The sequence below is a fragment of the Drosophila grimshawi genome, unplaced genomic scaffold (assembly GCF_018153295.1).
Source record: "Drosophila grimshawi isolate 15287-2541.00 unplaced genomic scaffold, ASM1815329v1 contig_1369, whole genome shotgun sequence".
Classification (NCBI taxonomy): Eukaryota; Metazoa; Arthropoda; class Insecta; order Diptera; family Drosophilidae; genus Drosophila; species Drosophila grimshawi.
This window is the reverse complement of record NW_025062891.1, coordinates 597,466-616,251: the sequence shown is the minus strand read 5'-3', so window position 1 is coordinate 616,251 and position 18,786 is coordinate 597,466. Positions and strand designations below refer to the sequence as shown.

Below are 18,786 nucleotides of genomic sequence, written 5' to 3'. Positions count from 1 at the left end.
TGTTTGTATTTAATAATTTCTACATAATGCAATTTTCGGTGAGTTGGAAACGTTTAAACTTTTGGTGTTAAATTTTGATAAAATTATAGTAAAAATGCTGTGAATTTTGTGGATCTATAGTTCGGATAATTTCAAACCTTGAACCAGTCTGTAAAGTATTCATTTAAATAATATCGAGAATTTGTAGTATATTTTGCACTTTTTTTTCACATGTTCTAAAAAAAGGTTTTCTTCCATTGTACACTGCTGTTACTGGTGCTGCTTGAGGCAAATGAAACATTTTGTTTAAGTGCAAAATAAATTCAAGTAATGAGTTTGCAGCGCTTATGGCCGCCATTCGTTGCACAAACACATACGCAGTAGCGGACTGCGAGCTGCTGGTTGCTTGGGCGTTAAATGCTTGCCAAGTTTCATAAAATATGCAAAAGCCCAACACACACACACACACACACACACACACTTACACACACACACTACAAGCATGCACTCACGTAGGGGAAAATGGGTAGCTGGCTTTTAATACACTCTCTGCAGGCTGGCGCTGCAATTTTGGGCCAAGTTTTTAAGTCAAGCGGCTGTAATGGAATTTTATTGCAGCACTCGCATTCTGTTTGCGCAGCCGAAACATGTACCAGACATTTTCATAAACGTTCTTAAGCAAAACGATACGAAACGACAAGAAAATGAATCTCGTGCTTAAGTTCTGTGGCTCTTTAAGTCTTTCCGCCTTAAAGTGTCCACCAAAACTGTCGAAGGCGAAACGCAATAAGAAGGTTGAAAATTGATGCCTGCGATCAATCATTTAGTTGCCGCTGCTACTTGTATATAGCCATCTTGTTTGACCAGAATGCGGCAGCACTTTCATTTTAGCCAGTAGCCGGCCGACAAACTAGATTTCACCAAATCCATCCCAACAGTTTTAGCTGTCCAACGCAACCTCAGAACAATTCCGCATATTGCTCTCCAGTCAGTCAGTCATTCAGCTCGTAAGTTGAGACGTTTTCATTTGCATTTGGTGCCGAAACGAACAAAAATTAAGTGCTTCACTTTGGATATTTGACTATTAAATGCCCTGTGTATTTAATTATATTTATTATTTATTATTGTTTATAAAGTATATGTGTGATGCTAGTCTTAATTAAGTTTAGGCATGAATAGTCAGCACTTTATATTTTTAAATAATTATATTTATATTTACTTCAAATTGTAAAAACTCATAAATATTTCAGATGTGTGAAAATAAATTTTCCTGTTGCTTTTCTAATTTATTTATTTACTTATATATTTTAATGAAATCTTTGTCAAAAGTTCGGTATATTAACCATACAGTTAATATTTATTTCTATAATAGAAATGGAAGAACAGATCGTGTAAATCGCATCAAAATTTTGCAAATTTAGTGTAGGGTATCTATGAAGGCGACTGCGTTTTGTTCATTGCCATCGTCATGGCGCTCAATTTGCGTTGACTGCCTGTAACATTATCTTGTTTGCTCATGACACGCGCGCCGCATCCGCGTGGAAGCAATCCAGTGCACAGACCAAGAGGAGGACCTCGTTCCGGACTTGGACGGAGGACGGCTTCAGCTGCTTGGCATTGTCCAGCTTTGGCATTTCACTCATTTCTCACATTTTGCAGCTCGGTTGCAGCTTTTGTCATTTTTCTTCGCGCGCTTTATTTTTTTTTTCTTTCTATAAGTCATTTGTGACTTAAGTCTTTTGGCTTGTCAAAACAAACGAAATGGAGCGTTGAAATAACTGACAGCAGGAGATGTCCATTGAGCGAAGCAAGAGCAATAACAACCAGAAGGAGAAGAGAGGCGACACCAACATCAACAGGCATTGTCCGGGCATGTTCTATGCGCATTCACAATTCGGGTAATTGCATTTTATTAGCGCTTATCTATTACTGCTGCCGGCGGCCCATTGTCATTCGCCTTGTCATTTTGCAGTGGATATTTAATTAACTTTTATTCACAACACTCAATTTAAATCTTCCGCTTGCATCTTGTGTTGGAACACATGTAAGAAGATGCATAATAATAGCCAAGGCAAACATTTTTTAAAATGCATAACAAAGCAACCAGCGCAAACACACAAGACAATAGACCTTAAGAGGGTATACCTCTATTATAATTGGACACAGGTGTGGGCTGTGCTCAGTGCAGTAAGCGGCTAAAAAATAGACTGTTTAGGAAAAGATAAAAAGAAAGCAAAAATAAAAAGATAAATGTGCCCGTTGGGCCTTTAATGGTTCCAGCTAATTGAATTGAGTGTCTGTAGAATCACCTGTGATTGTATTTCTGCATTTTATTTTGTAAAATTAATACAGCAACAGTTTCTGTTTTCTACTATCAAATAAATAAATTATGTTAAGCTGTGAAAGCTATATAAAATAGATTTATTCTAAACGTTTGCTTAAAATGTTATTTATTTGTTTTAAGTTCATTCAAATAAATATTCTATATACCATCATTTATATTACCATTAAATAACTTCAATATAAATATACGGTTAAGCAGCGTTTAATAACAAAAATATGTATGTTGTTTCAATTGATTAACTACTTAAATTTATATATATATATATTTTATTGCAACAATATTGAAACTTGTGAATGGGGAAAGTGAAGCACACTAAAAGCTCAAAACAATAACTTATTGGCTGCAATATAATGCATACTTATACTACACTTATTAAGATTTAAACTGCACAAATTAGGCAACTTTAAGCCAATAGTTTCAGAAATACTTACGATAACTGCAATTTGCACTTAACCCCAGCTAGCCAATATGCTTGTGGCTGCTATCTAGGCTCCAAGCGTTCGCCTTAGGACAATTAAAGCAGACCCCACACACGCACACAGTCGCATCCACTGGCACACACACATAGACAAAGCGTTGAAACCACTCAAACCACTCGAAAAGTTGTCCGCAAAGTGCGAATGCATAATTAATTCCAATTATGAGTTTACCCAACAACATTGGCAACATTGGCTACACTTGCCTCTCGCACTGAACTCGAGACGACACAAGATGACTTCGTATATATATCTATATATATATCTATATATATATATGTATTTAGCAGCTCTGTTGGGGGGCAGTCTAAAGACTTATCAGCACATCGACAGCACCATCAGCTATACTGCCTGAACTTTGTCAACCCTATTGCGACTGTTGCTGCTGTTGCTGCTGCTTGTTGCATAGTTTGAGTGAGCCAAGTGCTTGGCATGTTTAAACACATGCTTAAGTGTCATTTAGACAGTTATCCGCTTGGCAGCAGCAACAGCAGCAACAGCAGCAGCGGCAACGTTAACGGTAAAGGAATCAGCCTTAAGGTTTTAGCCAGACAATTGATGGCTGTGTGATAAGTGCGGCGCGTATTTCTTGTACCGCTTACATTCTTTTTTTTTATGTATATGCATACTTTTTTGCTTGCCTCAATTACAAAATGCTTAAAATTGCAATATCAATAACATTTTACGTGGTCGTTTTTTTATTTTTACTGTGGTATCTTAGGAATGGGGTGAAAGTGCTATTGTGTCTAAGTGTTGCAGCCTTCAAAGCTGCCTTCACTATAAACGGAAATGCATTTTTGTTGATGCTGTTGCTGCTGTTGTTGTTGTTGTTGGTGGCTGCCTGGCTGCTTGGGTGCTTGGCTGCTTGGTTGCTGTTGTTTTGGAGAGCAGTCGCGTCGCGTCGCGTCTGCTAAGGACTCAAGTGTTTTAATGGATTTTCTACATGCATACAAGCTGTTCATTTAGTACCCACCCTCGTTGCCACTCCCACTCACTCTCTGTCACACCCATGAACTTTAGCCAAACGAATTGAAGGAATGTCAAGTTCTGTTTGTGCCTTCGACTATGGGGCTATGATATCTACACATGCAGCACATCAATCATGCGTAAGACACCACACAGCGACAATCTACAACCTTAAGCCAATCCTGCAATCCAAACGAAGTTCAGTTCATAAAAGATAATAAGCCTTAAGCTTACCCGCATGCCACTCACAACTTAAGGCCCAAACAGCTGATGCCCACATCCAAATAACAACAACAACAACAACAAGCAACATCAGCACGAATAGCAAGAAAACCAAGGTGGCAGCCGCCCAACAAAAGCCTATAAATTTTTAGATTATTTGCATATTGTGTCGAGCACTGCGAGGGTTTCATTTCCTGTACTCTATTATCAGAGGCTACAAGAGTATATTGAAATTGCGTCTGTCCTTTTGAACACTATTAATTATAAAAGGCTACAATTAACATTTCTTTATTATTATCGTTATTTCTCAAAAAATATTATAAATAAAATAATGTTTTAATGCTAGAACCACATTTTATAGATTACTATTGACATCACTGAAAAAGTTAGAAATATATACAAAAATATATTATTAGAATCCAGATTTAAAATTGCCCTTCACTTATTTGTTTATTGTTCTTTAGTTGTACCCTATGAACAGAGTATCTTGCTGTCCAAATACATTTTCTAACATGTTTTTATACATTTTCTTTCAGTTTTTCTTTTTGCATTTTGTTTTTATAATTTAAGCAGAAAGTGCGGCAAACTCAATTTGCTGTTTTCTTCTTTCCTTTTGGTTTTCTTTTTTGTGTGCATATTTTTTTTTTTCGCTGCTCAAACTAATGTAAATCAAGCGACATTAAACGCACAATGCATACAACAATAAATATGACAGGACCGGCTAGGATACAGCGATACAGGATCAACGTTGAGAGCAATCGCAGCGATTTATTTTTAGCACACAGACTTGAGACTGAGACGCACTTAAGAGTATCATAGTGTAATTTTTGTAAGCATAAAGCATAAAATTAATATTTGTCGCCGTTGCAGCTGCGCATTAAGTCTAGCAGACCCTCAACATCTTGAGGCAGGCGTGTGTTGCATGCAAATGCTTAATCAGATGTGTTCTGAAAAGAAAATGCAGTAGTTTGGCTTAATGAAGTTTTCCTTTTGTTGGCTTCTATTGTTTGTCCCTTAAAGGCTACAGGTCTATTTATTTCTCCTTCTCAAGCTAGCTGCATCGTTTATGTTGCTATTAAATTAGCTTTTTAGAACTCTCAAATATTGCATACTTTTAAATTATATTGCGTTAGCTAACTTTCATACGAATATTCAAAGCTGAGTGGTATACAAATCACAGCCTGATATCAACCAAATTCAATTATCAGAACTGTCAGTTAGTTAATCAGAACAAAAAGAAGCAAATAACAAATAAACCAAGCAAAAGTCACAACAGGCACAGAGGCAGGCAGATAGTGGGAGTATGGCTGATGCAGTTGCTCATATAGCATCAATGCAATCAACACTCTATGCCCCATGGCGCAAGTACATTTTAATTTATGCGCCCATCGGCACTGAAAGCGTCCAGTCCAAAATGGTGAGCACTGCGGATGGGTCGTGGCAGTGCAATGCGGTTCGGGGCGGGGCATGAAGTAAGGGGTAGATAACTTGTCCAGCAAATTGCCTTAAATCATTTTTAATGAAATTTCCAATGGCCAAGGCGGAAACAGTCAGTTGGATGGATCAACAGGACGGCATGGCTAATCTGCATATGTCTGTAAGTGTGTGTTTGTGTGTGAGTGAGTGTGTGAGTGTGGTTAGGTTTTGTTGTTGTTGTTGTTGTTGTTGTTACTGTGTGACAGCGTGTGACAGTTCGCGTTGGGTGCGCATAATTGGGTTGTTGGCCAAGTTGTCAATGGATTGAACAGCGCCGAATGCCACTTGATAAATGAGTCATTTGTTCAGTAATTTAAGCAGCGTTTCAATAAGCTATGTGGGGTCAGCTGGCAGCTGGTAGCTGCTTGCTGGTAAATGGTAAATGGTAAATGGTAACTGGTGGTTGATGCCAGAGATTTGTGTAACCAAATACTCATTACATAAGTCCACTGGGGTAGCTGGGCAAACAAATGCCAGCGAAAAATATGCTGATGCTAGCCAAGCAAATTTTCCTAGAGTTACAGTAAGTGTGTGCGAGTGTGTGTGTGTGTGTGTGTGTGTGTGTGTGTGTGTGTGTGTGTGTGTACGTGCTAGTTAAGCCAAAAGGCAAATATTGACAAGCCAAAGTCAAATGCGGAACGAGCAGCAAGCATTTAAAGTAATCGAGTGTTAAAAACGGCAAACGCAGGCAAACATTTGCCCAGGCCCAAAAGGACCCCATCCCTCTGCAAATATTTAGTTGCTCATAAATTACGTAAGTATGTGTGTGTGTATGTGTGCGAGTGCCTGGAATCAGCATCATGCTTTAATGCCTCATTAAAATATGCGCAAGGGCAAATAAATTCCAGCTGACGCTGGCCTCACATATATATATATATATATATAAATATATATTTATACTTATTTTTGTGACGCGACCTGCGGCAGCCAAAAAAGTCATAAAAATCTAAAGTTTTCACATAAAATCAATTGCTGCCAAAATGAGCAATCAGTGGGAGTGGCAAGTGGAGGAATGGGACAATGAGGCAGTCAGTCCATGGTGGCCCCCCAGGCACAAAAAGGGGCTGACAGGAAGGGTTGGGAGTTAAGCACCCCAAACTCCAAGAGCTGAGCCGTTTGGTTTATTAAATTACAAATAAATAATGAGACTGATGGCAGGCCAAACTGTTGACTGGCAGCTTGTCCTATCGTCCTGTCGTTCCTGCCTGCAGTTATTAAAAACTTTACAAAAACAATTAACATAGTCACAGGCACAGGCAGCGGCGCTGGCGGGTATGTAAGGAGGAGCAGCAGCTTTGAGCTTTAAGTTAAAAGACAAATTGCTCAAGGATTCACTTAAAGGGCAGCCAAAACATTCGCATCCTTTTTTTTTGCAAATCCTAGCGTTGTGGCCAGAAAACGCAAAGCATTAACCAAAGTTACAGCCGCAACAATAACAAATGCAGCTAAAAGGGGTTTGTGGTGCGGGGTGTGCTTGTGGGGGGAATTGGAATTGCAGCCGCAAATAAATTTGTGCTGAGTAAAATATATGGCAAAAAATATAAAGCATCGCATGTGCAACGGCAGGAACAATGCCAAAAGCAACAAGCAGCAGCATGCCCCTGCAACCCACACCTCTCTGCTCCACATCCCCTCCCTGCCCCTGCAGCCAGGGCTGTCCCCTTTTTTCATTACAATGCGACAGCCGCACACCCCGCACCACCTCTCAAAAGCAACGGCGCACTGCTGGACCCCAGCTAAGGGTAAGAGTTGTGCTGCTGCTGATGCGAGCGGTGGTGGTTGTGGTGGTGCTGGCTTCTGTTGCTAGCGCTGCCGCTGCTGCTGCTGCTGCTGTTCCCATTGTTTGCAGGCGCGCGTTCTGATTAGAGACGAGTCCCATTCAAAAAGGTATGCGCCTTCTTGTTGTTTTTTATGTTTGCTTTATATATATAATTTTTTTGCAACTCGTAGCAGCAAATGCATAGAGTGAAATATATTTTTAAAGACCAAAGTAACTATTCATAAGCTTTGGGTGAAACAACAGCAAATCTGTATAAATTACAAGTAGTTTTGAATATTTAAATGATATTCAGCTAGGTAAAGGGAGCGAGGGGAAGCTTAATAGGTTCTCCTTCTTTCTGACAGGTTCTCCCAATGGGGTTATTAATTATTTAAATTTGACGACATATTAAATAGTATAAAAAAACCTTTGTTTGGGGATCTGTTATCTTAACTCCATCAATTAAGCTACTCATAAAAGCTGGCTGTAAAAAAAAGGATTATCTAGAAATTCATCGATAATATTTAAAATATAATGTACAATATGTATTTACTTATTAACATTGGAAAGTAGTCTTCTAATGAGCACATTATATTCTGATGTAAAGGAGAAGAATCCTGCTCGTCTTCTTGGACATTTCATTCAGTTAGTTATCCTGTCAGTCTGTCAGTTACTTGCAAGAATATCAAATTCAAGCCACACTCTTGAATACCTTTGTCATTTCTGAAATCTGATATATACTTATCATTCTCATATTTAAATAATGGCGCCTAACCATTACCATTGAGCAGCTGCAGCTGTCAGACAGGTCCATGTTTACATGTCTCCATATCCCATGTACCCTTATCCAGCTGCTGCAGTTTCATTCTGTTCCTTGATGCCACCAGATGAGTCGCCACTCAGCGAAGCGTGCGTTTTGTGCTCTAACCAAAGCGGCTGTTTTAGTCTTTGATTTGTCACACCAAAGCGCCGCTTTTCATGGCAGCCTGTCAGAGTTCTTTTTTTTTCTTCTTTTTTTCTATCTGCCAAGATGTTGGGCCCGGCGAGGGTGGGTGGGGATAACAGGAGGGAGGGTAGTCCAACTGACTGTCCGACTGGCTGGGTGACTGTTCCTGCTCCACGTCCAGTTTAGCCCTTGGCTGATTTTTGATGAAAAGTTTTCAGTTTCACATTATTCAGGCGCACTAACACACAGTCATGACTCCCCCCTCCCACCTCCTACTCCTCCTCACGCCCCTCGTCATGGTGTTATTTGTGGCGGCTTTGCGGTTGAATGGCGCTTGCATTTCTTGTTTGTGGGTGTGTGATTTTCTTCTTTTTTTTTGTTGGTTGTATATAAAACACAATTTTTGTTGTATTTTAATTTTGCGCAAATGGAAAATAATAATCAAGACAAATAATAAAATGGACGCAGGCGAAAAAGGTGTTGGCACTGTCTAACAAAAAGCAAGTCAGACACACATAGTGCTCTGCCCTACCAGGAGATATCCTTTAAATTTTTGGTAACTTAAGTGCACTAAGTGTGAATGTCACACAAGGCTTGAGACATTTTTTTTACCTCCATTATATAAAAGTTGATTTATTAAATTGTTTTCGTATCTGTTATAAGATGTTAAGCTACAAGCTACAAGATAATCCCAAAAGTACTGTTTGGTAATCGATAAATATCGATAGTAAATATCTAGATAGATGTAAGAATCTAGATATAAATGCGTGTTCTATATACGTTTAAGTTTAAGTTCTCTGGATGTTAACGGAAAGATCTACTTGGAGGTTGAAGCTGATGAAGAATATATTCTTTTAGGGTTTCAAGGTGCGTCGTTCTACTTATTCCATTTTGAAATCCTTTGTGAACATTTAAACTGGACCCGGGGTATAAAAACACACTGCATAGGGCTGTGACGTTGACGACCCCGCAATGCCCATGTAGATGGGCAGGGGGAATGCTTTAAGGGGTTTGGGTTTTGGAGTGTGTGAGTCGCAGCTTGTGAGGGGAGTTGGTTGCCCGCAGCAGCTCTTGGCTTTGTTTCGAGTGATTCTCAACAAAGCGCAGCGCACTTAATTCTCTTTACGCACACAGCCACACTCGCACACACATGTCGGGGTAGACATGGTATGACAGGCTTTTTATGCCTAAGTATCTTAAGTTGTCAGCTCGGCAAAAGGCAAAAGAAATCCTTTAATTTGCAGTAAAATGCAAAACGTGTGTGTGTGTGTGTGTGTGTGTGTATGTGTGTGGAAGGCAACAAGTCAGCGTACATTGGACTTTGCCACTTGGCATGCGAGGAGCAGGCAAAAGCGAAGGCGAGTCGCCTCAAGGTATGCAGTAAATTAAAATGCAGTGACATTCCTAGGCAGTGGCAGGGGTAACACACAGGGCAGCCAAATGATATGTGTGTGTCCCCTGCCCCTGCCCAGGAATGTCACTGCATTTTAATTTACTGCATACCTTGAGGCGACTCGCCTTCGCTTTTGCCTGCTCCTCGCATGCCAAGTGGCAAAGTCCAATGTACGCTGACTTGTTGCCTTCCACACACACACATACACACACACACACACACACACACACTCATAAACACACACACACACACACACACTCAAATACACAGTTACTAACTCATACTCTCATGGATGCACTATGGAACAGTTGATCACTTTTTTTGTATACATTATTTAATCTGCGAGAGAGTTTGCGATCATCATCGGATTACTTTATTATATACCTCACATAGGAACAATGGGACAATTTTCACAAGGATATATCATTTTTGGCTTGCTTAAGATAGCTGTGCTTTATCGTTACCAAATTTTTCCAAAGGAAAAACTTATTACTTGCCCTATAGTGCATTGAGCCATTAATATATGACTTTGATTGGAGCGCGGGTTGCCATAAATATTACCAGCCAAATTTTGTATGGGGGAAATAACTTTTTGGGCAGACCTCGGTGTGGCTGTTTTGCATATGAATAGCAAGCAAGGCAGTTCTCGAAAGAACAGGACACGACTCGGAGTCGTGTGGCCAAACGCTTATGGCCACGTTAATGGCAAACTAAACTGAAAACTTTGCAGCTGCCAACGACGCACGCATACGTAATAAAAGGTGTAAATGAGCAAAAGAGCCAGCAAGCCGTCGGGTGGGTAGCCAGTCAGGCGCATAGGCACACAGATGGACGGACCGACGGACGGATGGACGGTCGGACGGTCAGACGGACGGATATGGTCTTACGCCTTGGACCATTATAGGGGCCACTTGCTGGCGTTACAATTGCATACAACCCACAGCAGAAGCAGCCAGGTGGGCTATTTATATTCGTGGCACAGTGGATGAATGCGCAATGTATGAAAGCAATTGTGAAATGTGCCTCGTTGTGCAAACTTTTCTTGTGAGTAGCTTCTCAACGTTATTTATGTGGCCTACAGTGGAAATTTGTAAAAGTTAGCGCCGATGTTGCCGATTGAGTTGGGAATGTAACTTGTAAACTGATCTACAATATTGCTCAAGTTCTTAACAAACAAAAGTTATGTGAATAGTTATAAGAATATACATGCCTTAGATATGTAAAAATTATAAAGGTTAAGAAAGATGTACACATATTTCTAAACAATTTGATCTTTCAGTCAAAACAGATTTCAATTGAACACGAATTGAATACTATGAAAAATATAGTTTTTTAGTTATGCAACCAAATTGGTTCAGAAATAAGTGATCAATTAACTGAAATTTATTTAAAAAAGAGCTAACCAAATACAAACTTCAATTTAACTGGTATACTAAGAATGATTTGTGCTTCTGGTTGGCATTGCCGAGCCAAATGTAATCCGTATAAATATGCTAGGATTTTATATTAGCATTACAATGCTTTTTTTATTCGGTTTAACAAATCTGCACATTTGTTTTCCACGGTGGTTTTCCATGTGTATTAAACTAAATTTAGCGTCACTTTGAATTACGGCAGCTGTGAGGCGAGCAACGCCGACGACGACGTGGAGTAGAAGGCTGTGGCAGGCAGACTATTATAATACAAGTAGTGCTGCCAACCTGGCAGCCAGCAAGCCAACAATTTTTCTATGTACGTATATGGGACATCATGTTTGCAAATTTATGTAGCCGTAAGTTCCTGCCAGCAGCGAAGGCCATAAAAAATAGTGTGCAAAAAAAAAATATATATATATATGTAGTATAAGTGGCAGCAAAAATGTGTAGCAGAAAGGGCAGAAAGTTGCAGGCGGCGGGCGTCGAGAGGCGGTCGCTGGCGGATGTGAAGCGTTGCAGTTGACAAGCTCGGACGCGTTTAAAGTGCAATTAGCGCACGTAATTGTAATCGAGTTGGCAGCCAGCAACAACAACAACAACAACAACAGCTCCACACGCATACATACATATATTAAGCCCAAGGCGGAGCAGATGCTGCCACGCGGCTTCCGGCAGGTGGTCGCGGCTTATGCCACGCCCGTTGGCCTTTTTATCAAAAAAAAAAAAAAGAGGCACGCGTTTTTTTCTTCACTTTTCTTATTATTATTATTTCCTTTTTTTATTTTTAAGGCAACCGGGGAGCTGTAAATAAATTTGGCACTTAATCATATTTACGGATTTGTCGCGCATTTATTTATGTGTCCCACTGTGGCAGCCGGCTGCACAGATCTTGAGCCAGGGCCCACTCAAGGATTTCGGTTTCTTTTGGCCGCTGTTCCGGCGGAAGTGCAGTCGCAGCGAATGGGGGCCAACAAGGGTGGGCGTGCCAGGCCTCAAGCCACAAAATGCGCCAATTTGCGCCATTTGAAGTGTGCCAACGACAACAACAACAGCAACAACAACAACGAGGACAACAACGACAACATGGTTGCCTAATTATGCGTTGTGCCTTTGTTATTTGTAGAGGCCGATTCGGCCACCCTTCTCTGTGGCACTGCGGCTTGCTGCCTGTTTGGCTTGGCTCTTTTGATGCTGCCCACGAGGCTAATTAGGCCTAAAGCGCGCCCATTGTGCACACCGTTGCAATGTCGCCTGTTAGCCAACATTGTTATGCCTAACAACATCACTCACACCCCTCCCTCCAATCTCTCACTCTCTCTCTCTCCCTCTGAGAGACCGCATTTCCGCTTAGTTGCGCTTTGGAGTTCATTAATAATTTAAGCATCCAACGAATCGACGATAAAAGAAAATATTCACGCTCACAAAATGTTCACAGTTGAGTGGCCCAAATCATTTGATTTGATTTGTAATAAACTGGCATAATAGTTTGTGAAATGTATTATTTTCTATGCATAATTTAAGCAATAATTTTTACCATAATGCAGATAAGAGTATTTTTTTCTTGTCCATATAGCTAAAATAACTACACCTTTCAACTGTAACTTCATAGGAAAAATAATTTATTGTTATACGCCCATTTGTCAATGCAGCTTGCAGTATTATTTAATAGATCAAGTTATTATCACAAGTTATTATTATTAGAGATAAACTCAATTAATAAGTCCTACAGCCCCTTCCTGAAAATCTCTGCCTCCAACTGTATTTGAGCTTATTAAATTTTTAAGGTAGGTTATCAATGAATATTACAACTTTTTCTATAGAATGCAATTTTGATGTTTAGTGAAATTTGAGTAAGATTTCAAAATATGATAATTAGTCTTAATTGAGTAAATGATTTAGTGCCAACAAGATGATTTCTGGGGCAGTTGTTTCATAAGCAAAGAGTGAAGCTCTAAGTTGTAATCCGTATTTCAAGAAACATCTGTTAAAACGTTATAAAACTGCAGCTGACAATTGTTGTTGCTGTTGTTGTTGTTTCAGTTGATTATGATTATTGTTAAGTGCAGGTGGAAAACTGAGAGGCGCAACACTTGAATGCATTTTCATTACACCTCATTACATTTCACTTCATTGCAATTGTGCGTCGCTGATGATTTTTCGTTGTTGTCGGTGTCGATTTTCCTTTTTGTTTTTCGTTAAGCACATGAATACATAAATTGACGCCTGAGTGAATGGATCGAGTCACTCGTTTACATAGATGCGAATGTTTTGCATGTAAAATGTTTTTAATTGAAAACAATAAAGTTTCTGGCTTTGGGTGTTGCAAGCTACCGGTAGCAGGCAGTACCAACAGCGGCATCAATCCCGTTGCCTTCACTCATTCAGATACAATGCATAAAATAATCCATAGAAATGTGAAATGCCCAACAAATGAGCGGCGCATGTGGGTCTAGCTGTAAAGTCAACGATTTTCAAATACACTTACAAAATAAATACAGTCCAACTTACATATTATTGAACTGCACTCTCATTAATGAAGTTCGAATTCAGGTCTTCTAATCTACATATATTCAGCAAATACTCATAGCTAATTCTCAACTTATTATTATCTTCAAGTATACGATGAAAAAATAATATAATTCCAATTAAATATAAATTGTTATTTTAACTAAATATTTATTTATTTATTTATTAAAAAAATCCAAAAAGTTCGACAAATTTAAATTAAATGTATGGTAAAATTTGAAATTATATATATCTATTCAAAAATAAGAATAATTTATAATATTTCTGGGGGTATTTAAATGCAAAATGTTCCAACATTTCTTGCATGAATTGGGGAAAACCCAGAAAAAACACAAGCAGACCAAATAATAATTTAATAATTTATCTCTGCTTTATTTCCAAATATAAAATCACTTCGTATGAAAATACTTTCCCTTCATAAATAAAGCAAGCTCCAAAAAGTATGCTATTAGATATATTTACAGCTATTAAACATAATTGAAATTGAGATACTACTAATTGTTATAATAAAATAAAGTACAATTTCATTAAATCTGCGCCATCGTCAAACTTGTACACATTTTTAGCATACCCGCATTAAATTGTGTGTGAGTGTAGAAACTCTTGGCAAAATGCTAAAAGCTGAGCATTCACGGTTTGTGTTTCTTTGTTTGAGGCGTGAAAGCAAGCTGAATGAAAATGGAAATGCAGTGATACCCAAGCGATAGATGGTAGATACGAATGGCCATACATATTTATATACATATATATATGTATGTCTGTGAAAGTGATAATTAAAAATAGCGCTATAGTCATGCAGATGTTGTTGTTGTTGTTGTTGCTTTTGGCTATATGCTGAATGGTTATTGTGTTGTCAGAAGTGGGATATTGCAATCATGGCAACATGGGGGAAGGTAGATGTGGCAATGTGGATATGTGGAATGTGCATCATTGCGAATGAAGTGATCAATGCCGCCTAACAATGATTGACGGCATTTCAATGCAGAGCGAGCAATGCGAGACAGCATGGAAAGGCTCAACTGAGTGCCAAAGAAAGGGTGCCAGTCGCTGTGGGAGTTGACGGGTGCTCCAGGGGTTGGGCCATGTTGATGACAAACAATTATGCAGAATTTGCAAGCGTTTGCAATTTTGTGCAAAATTAATTTTGCATTTTTAATTTTGCATGCTGGATGGCTGAATCTACTCGCGAGCCAACGAGCGGGTGTTTGTATATGTGTGTGTGTGTGTGTGTGTGGCAGTTTAAAGACAAGTCTTTAAATATGAAAATAGAAAAAAAGGCTGAGGTAGCAAGAAGTTGAGAGACGTCGTCAACCTATCACAAGGGATTGATAAGAGCTGGCATCAGGCGAGCACCAGCCGAGCCTCATTAATAATCTATTTAGCAATGATACTGTTAAGGCCACGTGTCTATTGTCGACAACCATGGGCTGTTGCTGTTGCAGTTGTCTCTACTCGACTCATTCGTCAAGCGTTGAGCATTGCCGCCGGTTGTGTTGAAGATCGCGCAAATGTTGGTTCAAGTGAGTCGGGATCTGCAGCAACAGCTGGTGCTCCTGCACGTATCTGCGGAGCAGCCGGCCATGCAATTTCCAGAGATTTGGTTGCGCGACAATTGCCGGTGCCCCAAATGCTATATGAAACAGACAAGAAGTCGCCTGCCCCACGGCTGGAACTACTTGGATCCCACTGTACGCTTGCAGGAGATTAGCTGGTGTGCGGAGCAGCAAACGCTACAGATTGAGTGGTCCGATGATCATCAGTCAAGCTATCCGATTAGTTGGCTCCAGGAGCGCGATTTCTCGCAAGCGAATCGAGCCCGTTATCTGCGCGCCTATTATCGCCCCGAGCAGCGACACTGGTCCGGCCAGCAGTATGAATTAATCCGACGTGAATTCCAATACCAGGAACTGCTTGAGAGCGATGAAGCACTGCTGCAGTGGCTGCATCACCTCGCTGTCTATGGCCTGGCGCTGGTCAAGCAAGCTCCACTCGAGGAGGATGTGCTGCGAAAGCTGTGCAACCGCGTCGGATTCATGCGACGCACAACCTACGGCGATGAGTGGAGTGTGCGGGCACAGCCCGGCGCCAGCAATTATGCCTACTTGGCTGCACCACTGCCCCTGCACACGGATATGCCATATTTTGAGTACAAGCCGGGCGTAACACTGCTCCATACGCTGCAGCAATCGGATTCACCGGGTGGCTGGAATCTGCTTACCGATGCGTTCCATGTGGCGGATTTGCTGCGTCAGCGATATCCCAGCTCATTTCACGTGCTCAGCCAAACGCCAGTTGACTGGGCGGACATTGGTAGCGACAAGGAGCTCTCTTTTCACAACATCTGGCGTGCGCCAGTCATCAAGTAAGTGTACACTGAGAGAACCCGAAAAAGACTTGATTTGAAATTCACAAACATTTTTATGCCATGATTAGAATATTTCTTTTTTGAATGTAATCATAAAACTTACCAGACAATTTCAGTGGTTCACAGATTTTCAGTCTGAAAAGTATCACGAAATATTTTTCAATATAAACATGTTAGGACTTCACTCCAAGATCACAAAACAAGTTAAGTTGAGTAGGGGTAAGCACAGAAATAAGTCAATTTGAGTGTCCGTCTACCAAATAATGGCTATAATTTGGGCCAAAATATATTTTTATTTAGTAAATATATATATAAATAAATATATATTAGCTCGGAACATCTTGCAAGTAAAAGAGAGAAGATTTTAATTTTCTTAGTGTGCCACCTTTTAATTCTTCTTTTCTCTACACAGCCTGGATGCCAATGGTCGTTACGTGAGGATTAACCACAGCATTCCGCAACGCGACAGCCACTTCAGTGTGCCCGCGGACCAGGTGCGTCCATGGTACGAAGCGATGGCTGTGTTTATACGGCTGGCCAACGAGCAGGCATGCACTTTTAAAACCGCACCGGGGGATGTACTCACCTTCGACAATTTGAGAATGGTGCATGGACGCACTGGGTACGATGACACGGATCATAATGTCCGGCACATTCTGGGCGCCTTCGTCGACTGGGACATTGCCTACTCGCGCTGGCGTGTCCTGAAGAATGCCCTTGGTCATTACAAATAGTTGGCTAGCAACTTTGCTGCTAGCTCAATTATCTATAGTATCTTCTCAAATAACACACTAATAGTTAACAACAGTGGCACAACAAATTCTTCTGTTCTAATTAAACAAAGCTGCCTTCAGTGAAAGTGTGTAGTATAGCTTAAACAGAACTATTAGTCGACCTGACTTTTAAAATATACAGAAATATAAATAAATATATTTTACTTAGTAAAAAACTAAATGAATGTTAAATAAGTTTATTTCAAAATATGTTTTGCTTTCATGTTTATGGCGAATAATAATTAATTGACGGGAGGAAAAGGGCAAATTAGTTTAAGTCATTTAAAGAAAGAATTGTGTGTAGTAATTTCGTGGTGTAGTTTGATAGATTTGATGTCAATTAGTTGAGAAATTTAAAACAGCAATGGGTGTTAAAAGGGGTAAGAAAGTCAGCTCGGTTGATTCAAAACAATATTTCAATCAACCGAGCTGACTTAGGGTTAAAATAAATAAATTTAATGTCAATTAGCAATTAGCAATTAAAAGCTTATAACCAAAGTTAGTAAAGTATGAAAAGGTTCACTAAGCAGTTTATCAATATTTATATATAAATGTAAAATGAAAAACATTAATTATATATTGGCTACAATATATTATTATCTTCTCAACCGACTCATCTTAATTAATGTGTTGTTTACTCTCGAGCGATTCATTTAATTGCAGGGCATCTGTTTGTCTGTCCATCTGGGCTGGTTCTTAATAGCTCACATACATACATATTAAGAGCGATCGGATGACATTAAGTGAAAGTCCGAAACACGTCATTGTTTACTCGCAGTTTCGAAACTAAAACTGATATGTAAATTGAATATGAATTGTTTGTTATCAGTGAGCAATGAATGAGCAATCTTTTTGCTTTTCTATTACTACATTTGGTTGCCGTTTTAATACTTGTAGTGGCATTTGCGATTAGGTGGTTATCAAGAAACAAACATTGACCTGACTGAGCTTTTAGTGTCAGCGTAAATCACACAAATGTGTGGGCGCCACAGACAGCGAAACCCTTTAAAGAGACCAACCAGCAACAAGCCAAGAAAGGCAAGAGGCAAATTGTTGGCAAGAGGGTGGTCGGGCGGTGCGGTTGTATATTTGCGGCATTGCCACATTTTGACGGCACCTTTTTGCAGCGCCGGAAGCTGTTGTTGGTTTTGTTTTCTGCTTGGTATTTTTTTATTTTTGGTGCGGTTACCCAGTGGCAAATCCTTGGTAAATCTTTTTATTTATGTCATTGATGCCAAGCACATGAAATACACATACACAGCGCATGTGATTTTGGTAGCACATGAAAACTCCAGCCAAGTAAATCCCTCTAATAATCCACATAATAAGCAGCTAGAGAGTCGGAGCAACAGCAACAGTAACAGCAACAGCAACAGCTGACTAAAGGGTTGCAGTGGCTACCACTGCACACACCACACCACACCCCACCACACCACACCTTCCCTTACCTTACGACCACCCATCTGCTTAGCCTTTCTCTTGTTTATAAGTTCATAAAACTGAACGAGTCAGGCGGTTTGGAGCTGGGATGTTTCGCTGCACATAAAACGAAAGTAAAAAAAAAAGTCACAAATCCAATTTCTGTTTGTGGTTTGGGCCAAGTCTTTTACTGCTGCCACGACCATAATGTGTAATTGAAAACCCTGCGCAATATAGTATTGCACCCCTGGGTCCACATTCGATGTGTCTGCCTGGCCCCCTTAAACTAATTGGCACAGTTGTGCTGGCCAGCCAAAAAAAACAAAAAACCAAAAAGAAAAGGTTTTTTCTTTTTGCCACACTCTGTGTGACACTGACACCGCTGGCCATTATGTAAACAAGGCCAAGAGCCAAACCGAATGAGGCAACCCTTGCCAACAAAAAATGACGCAAAAAAGTAGAAAAAGAGCTGTCGCGCTGCAAATAATGCGCTCAATTTGTAGACACTTTGAAGAGCGACTCGCACACAATTGCCAAACTAAAATGCTTACATACAATTTCCGCTAACCGCCCCCTCATTACTGCAGACAACAGCAGCCACATAGAGAGACAGAAAGAGAGAGAGAGAGATAGAGAGAAAGAGAGATGATTCTTGGCTGTGGCCCAGATTCGTGCCAAAGATTTGGCCAGCATTGCCAGCCAATTTTTTTTTTTGCCCTGGCGTTCA

At 40.1% G+C, this 18,786-nt stretch overlaps 1 protein-coding gene across 1 annotated transcript; it reads left to right on the top strand.

Annotated features, from left to right (window-relative positions):
- The first annotated feature begins 15,010 nt into the window (after positions 1-15,010).
- On the top strand, positions 15,011-16,749 carry LOC6559209 (gamma-butyrobetaine dioxygenase). The gene is made up of 2 exons (XM_001986868.2): positions 15,011-15,864; positions 16,280-16,749. The coding sequence occupies exons 1-2, from the start codon at positions 15,011-15,013 to the stop codon at positions 16,599-16,601; spliced, it is 1,176 nt and encodes a 391-aa protein (XP_001986904.1). The 3' UTR covers positions 16,602-16,749.
- The last annotated feature ends 2,037 nt before the right edge of the window (positions 16,750-18,786 follow it).

What these genes read in the sequence shown, in the direction of transcription:
- LOC6559209 (XM_001986868.2), top strand. Translation starts at nt 15,011, where the DNA reads ATGTTGGTTCAAGTGAGTCGGGATCTGCAGCAACAGCTGGTGCTCCTG. An exon ending in TGGCGTGCGCCAGTCATCAA is followed by an intron (nt 15,865 to 16,279) that starts GTAAGTGTACAC and finishes TTCTCTACACAG; the next exon opens with CCTGGATGCCAATGGTCGTT.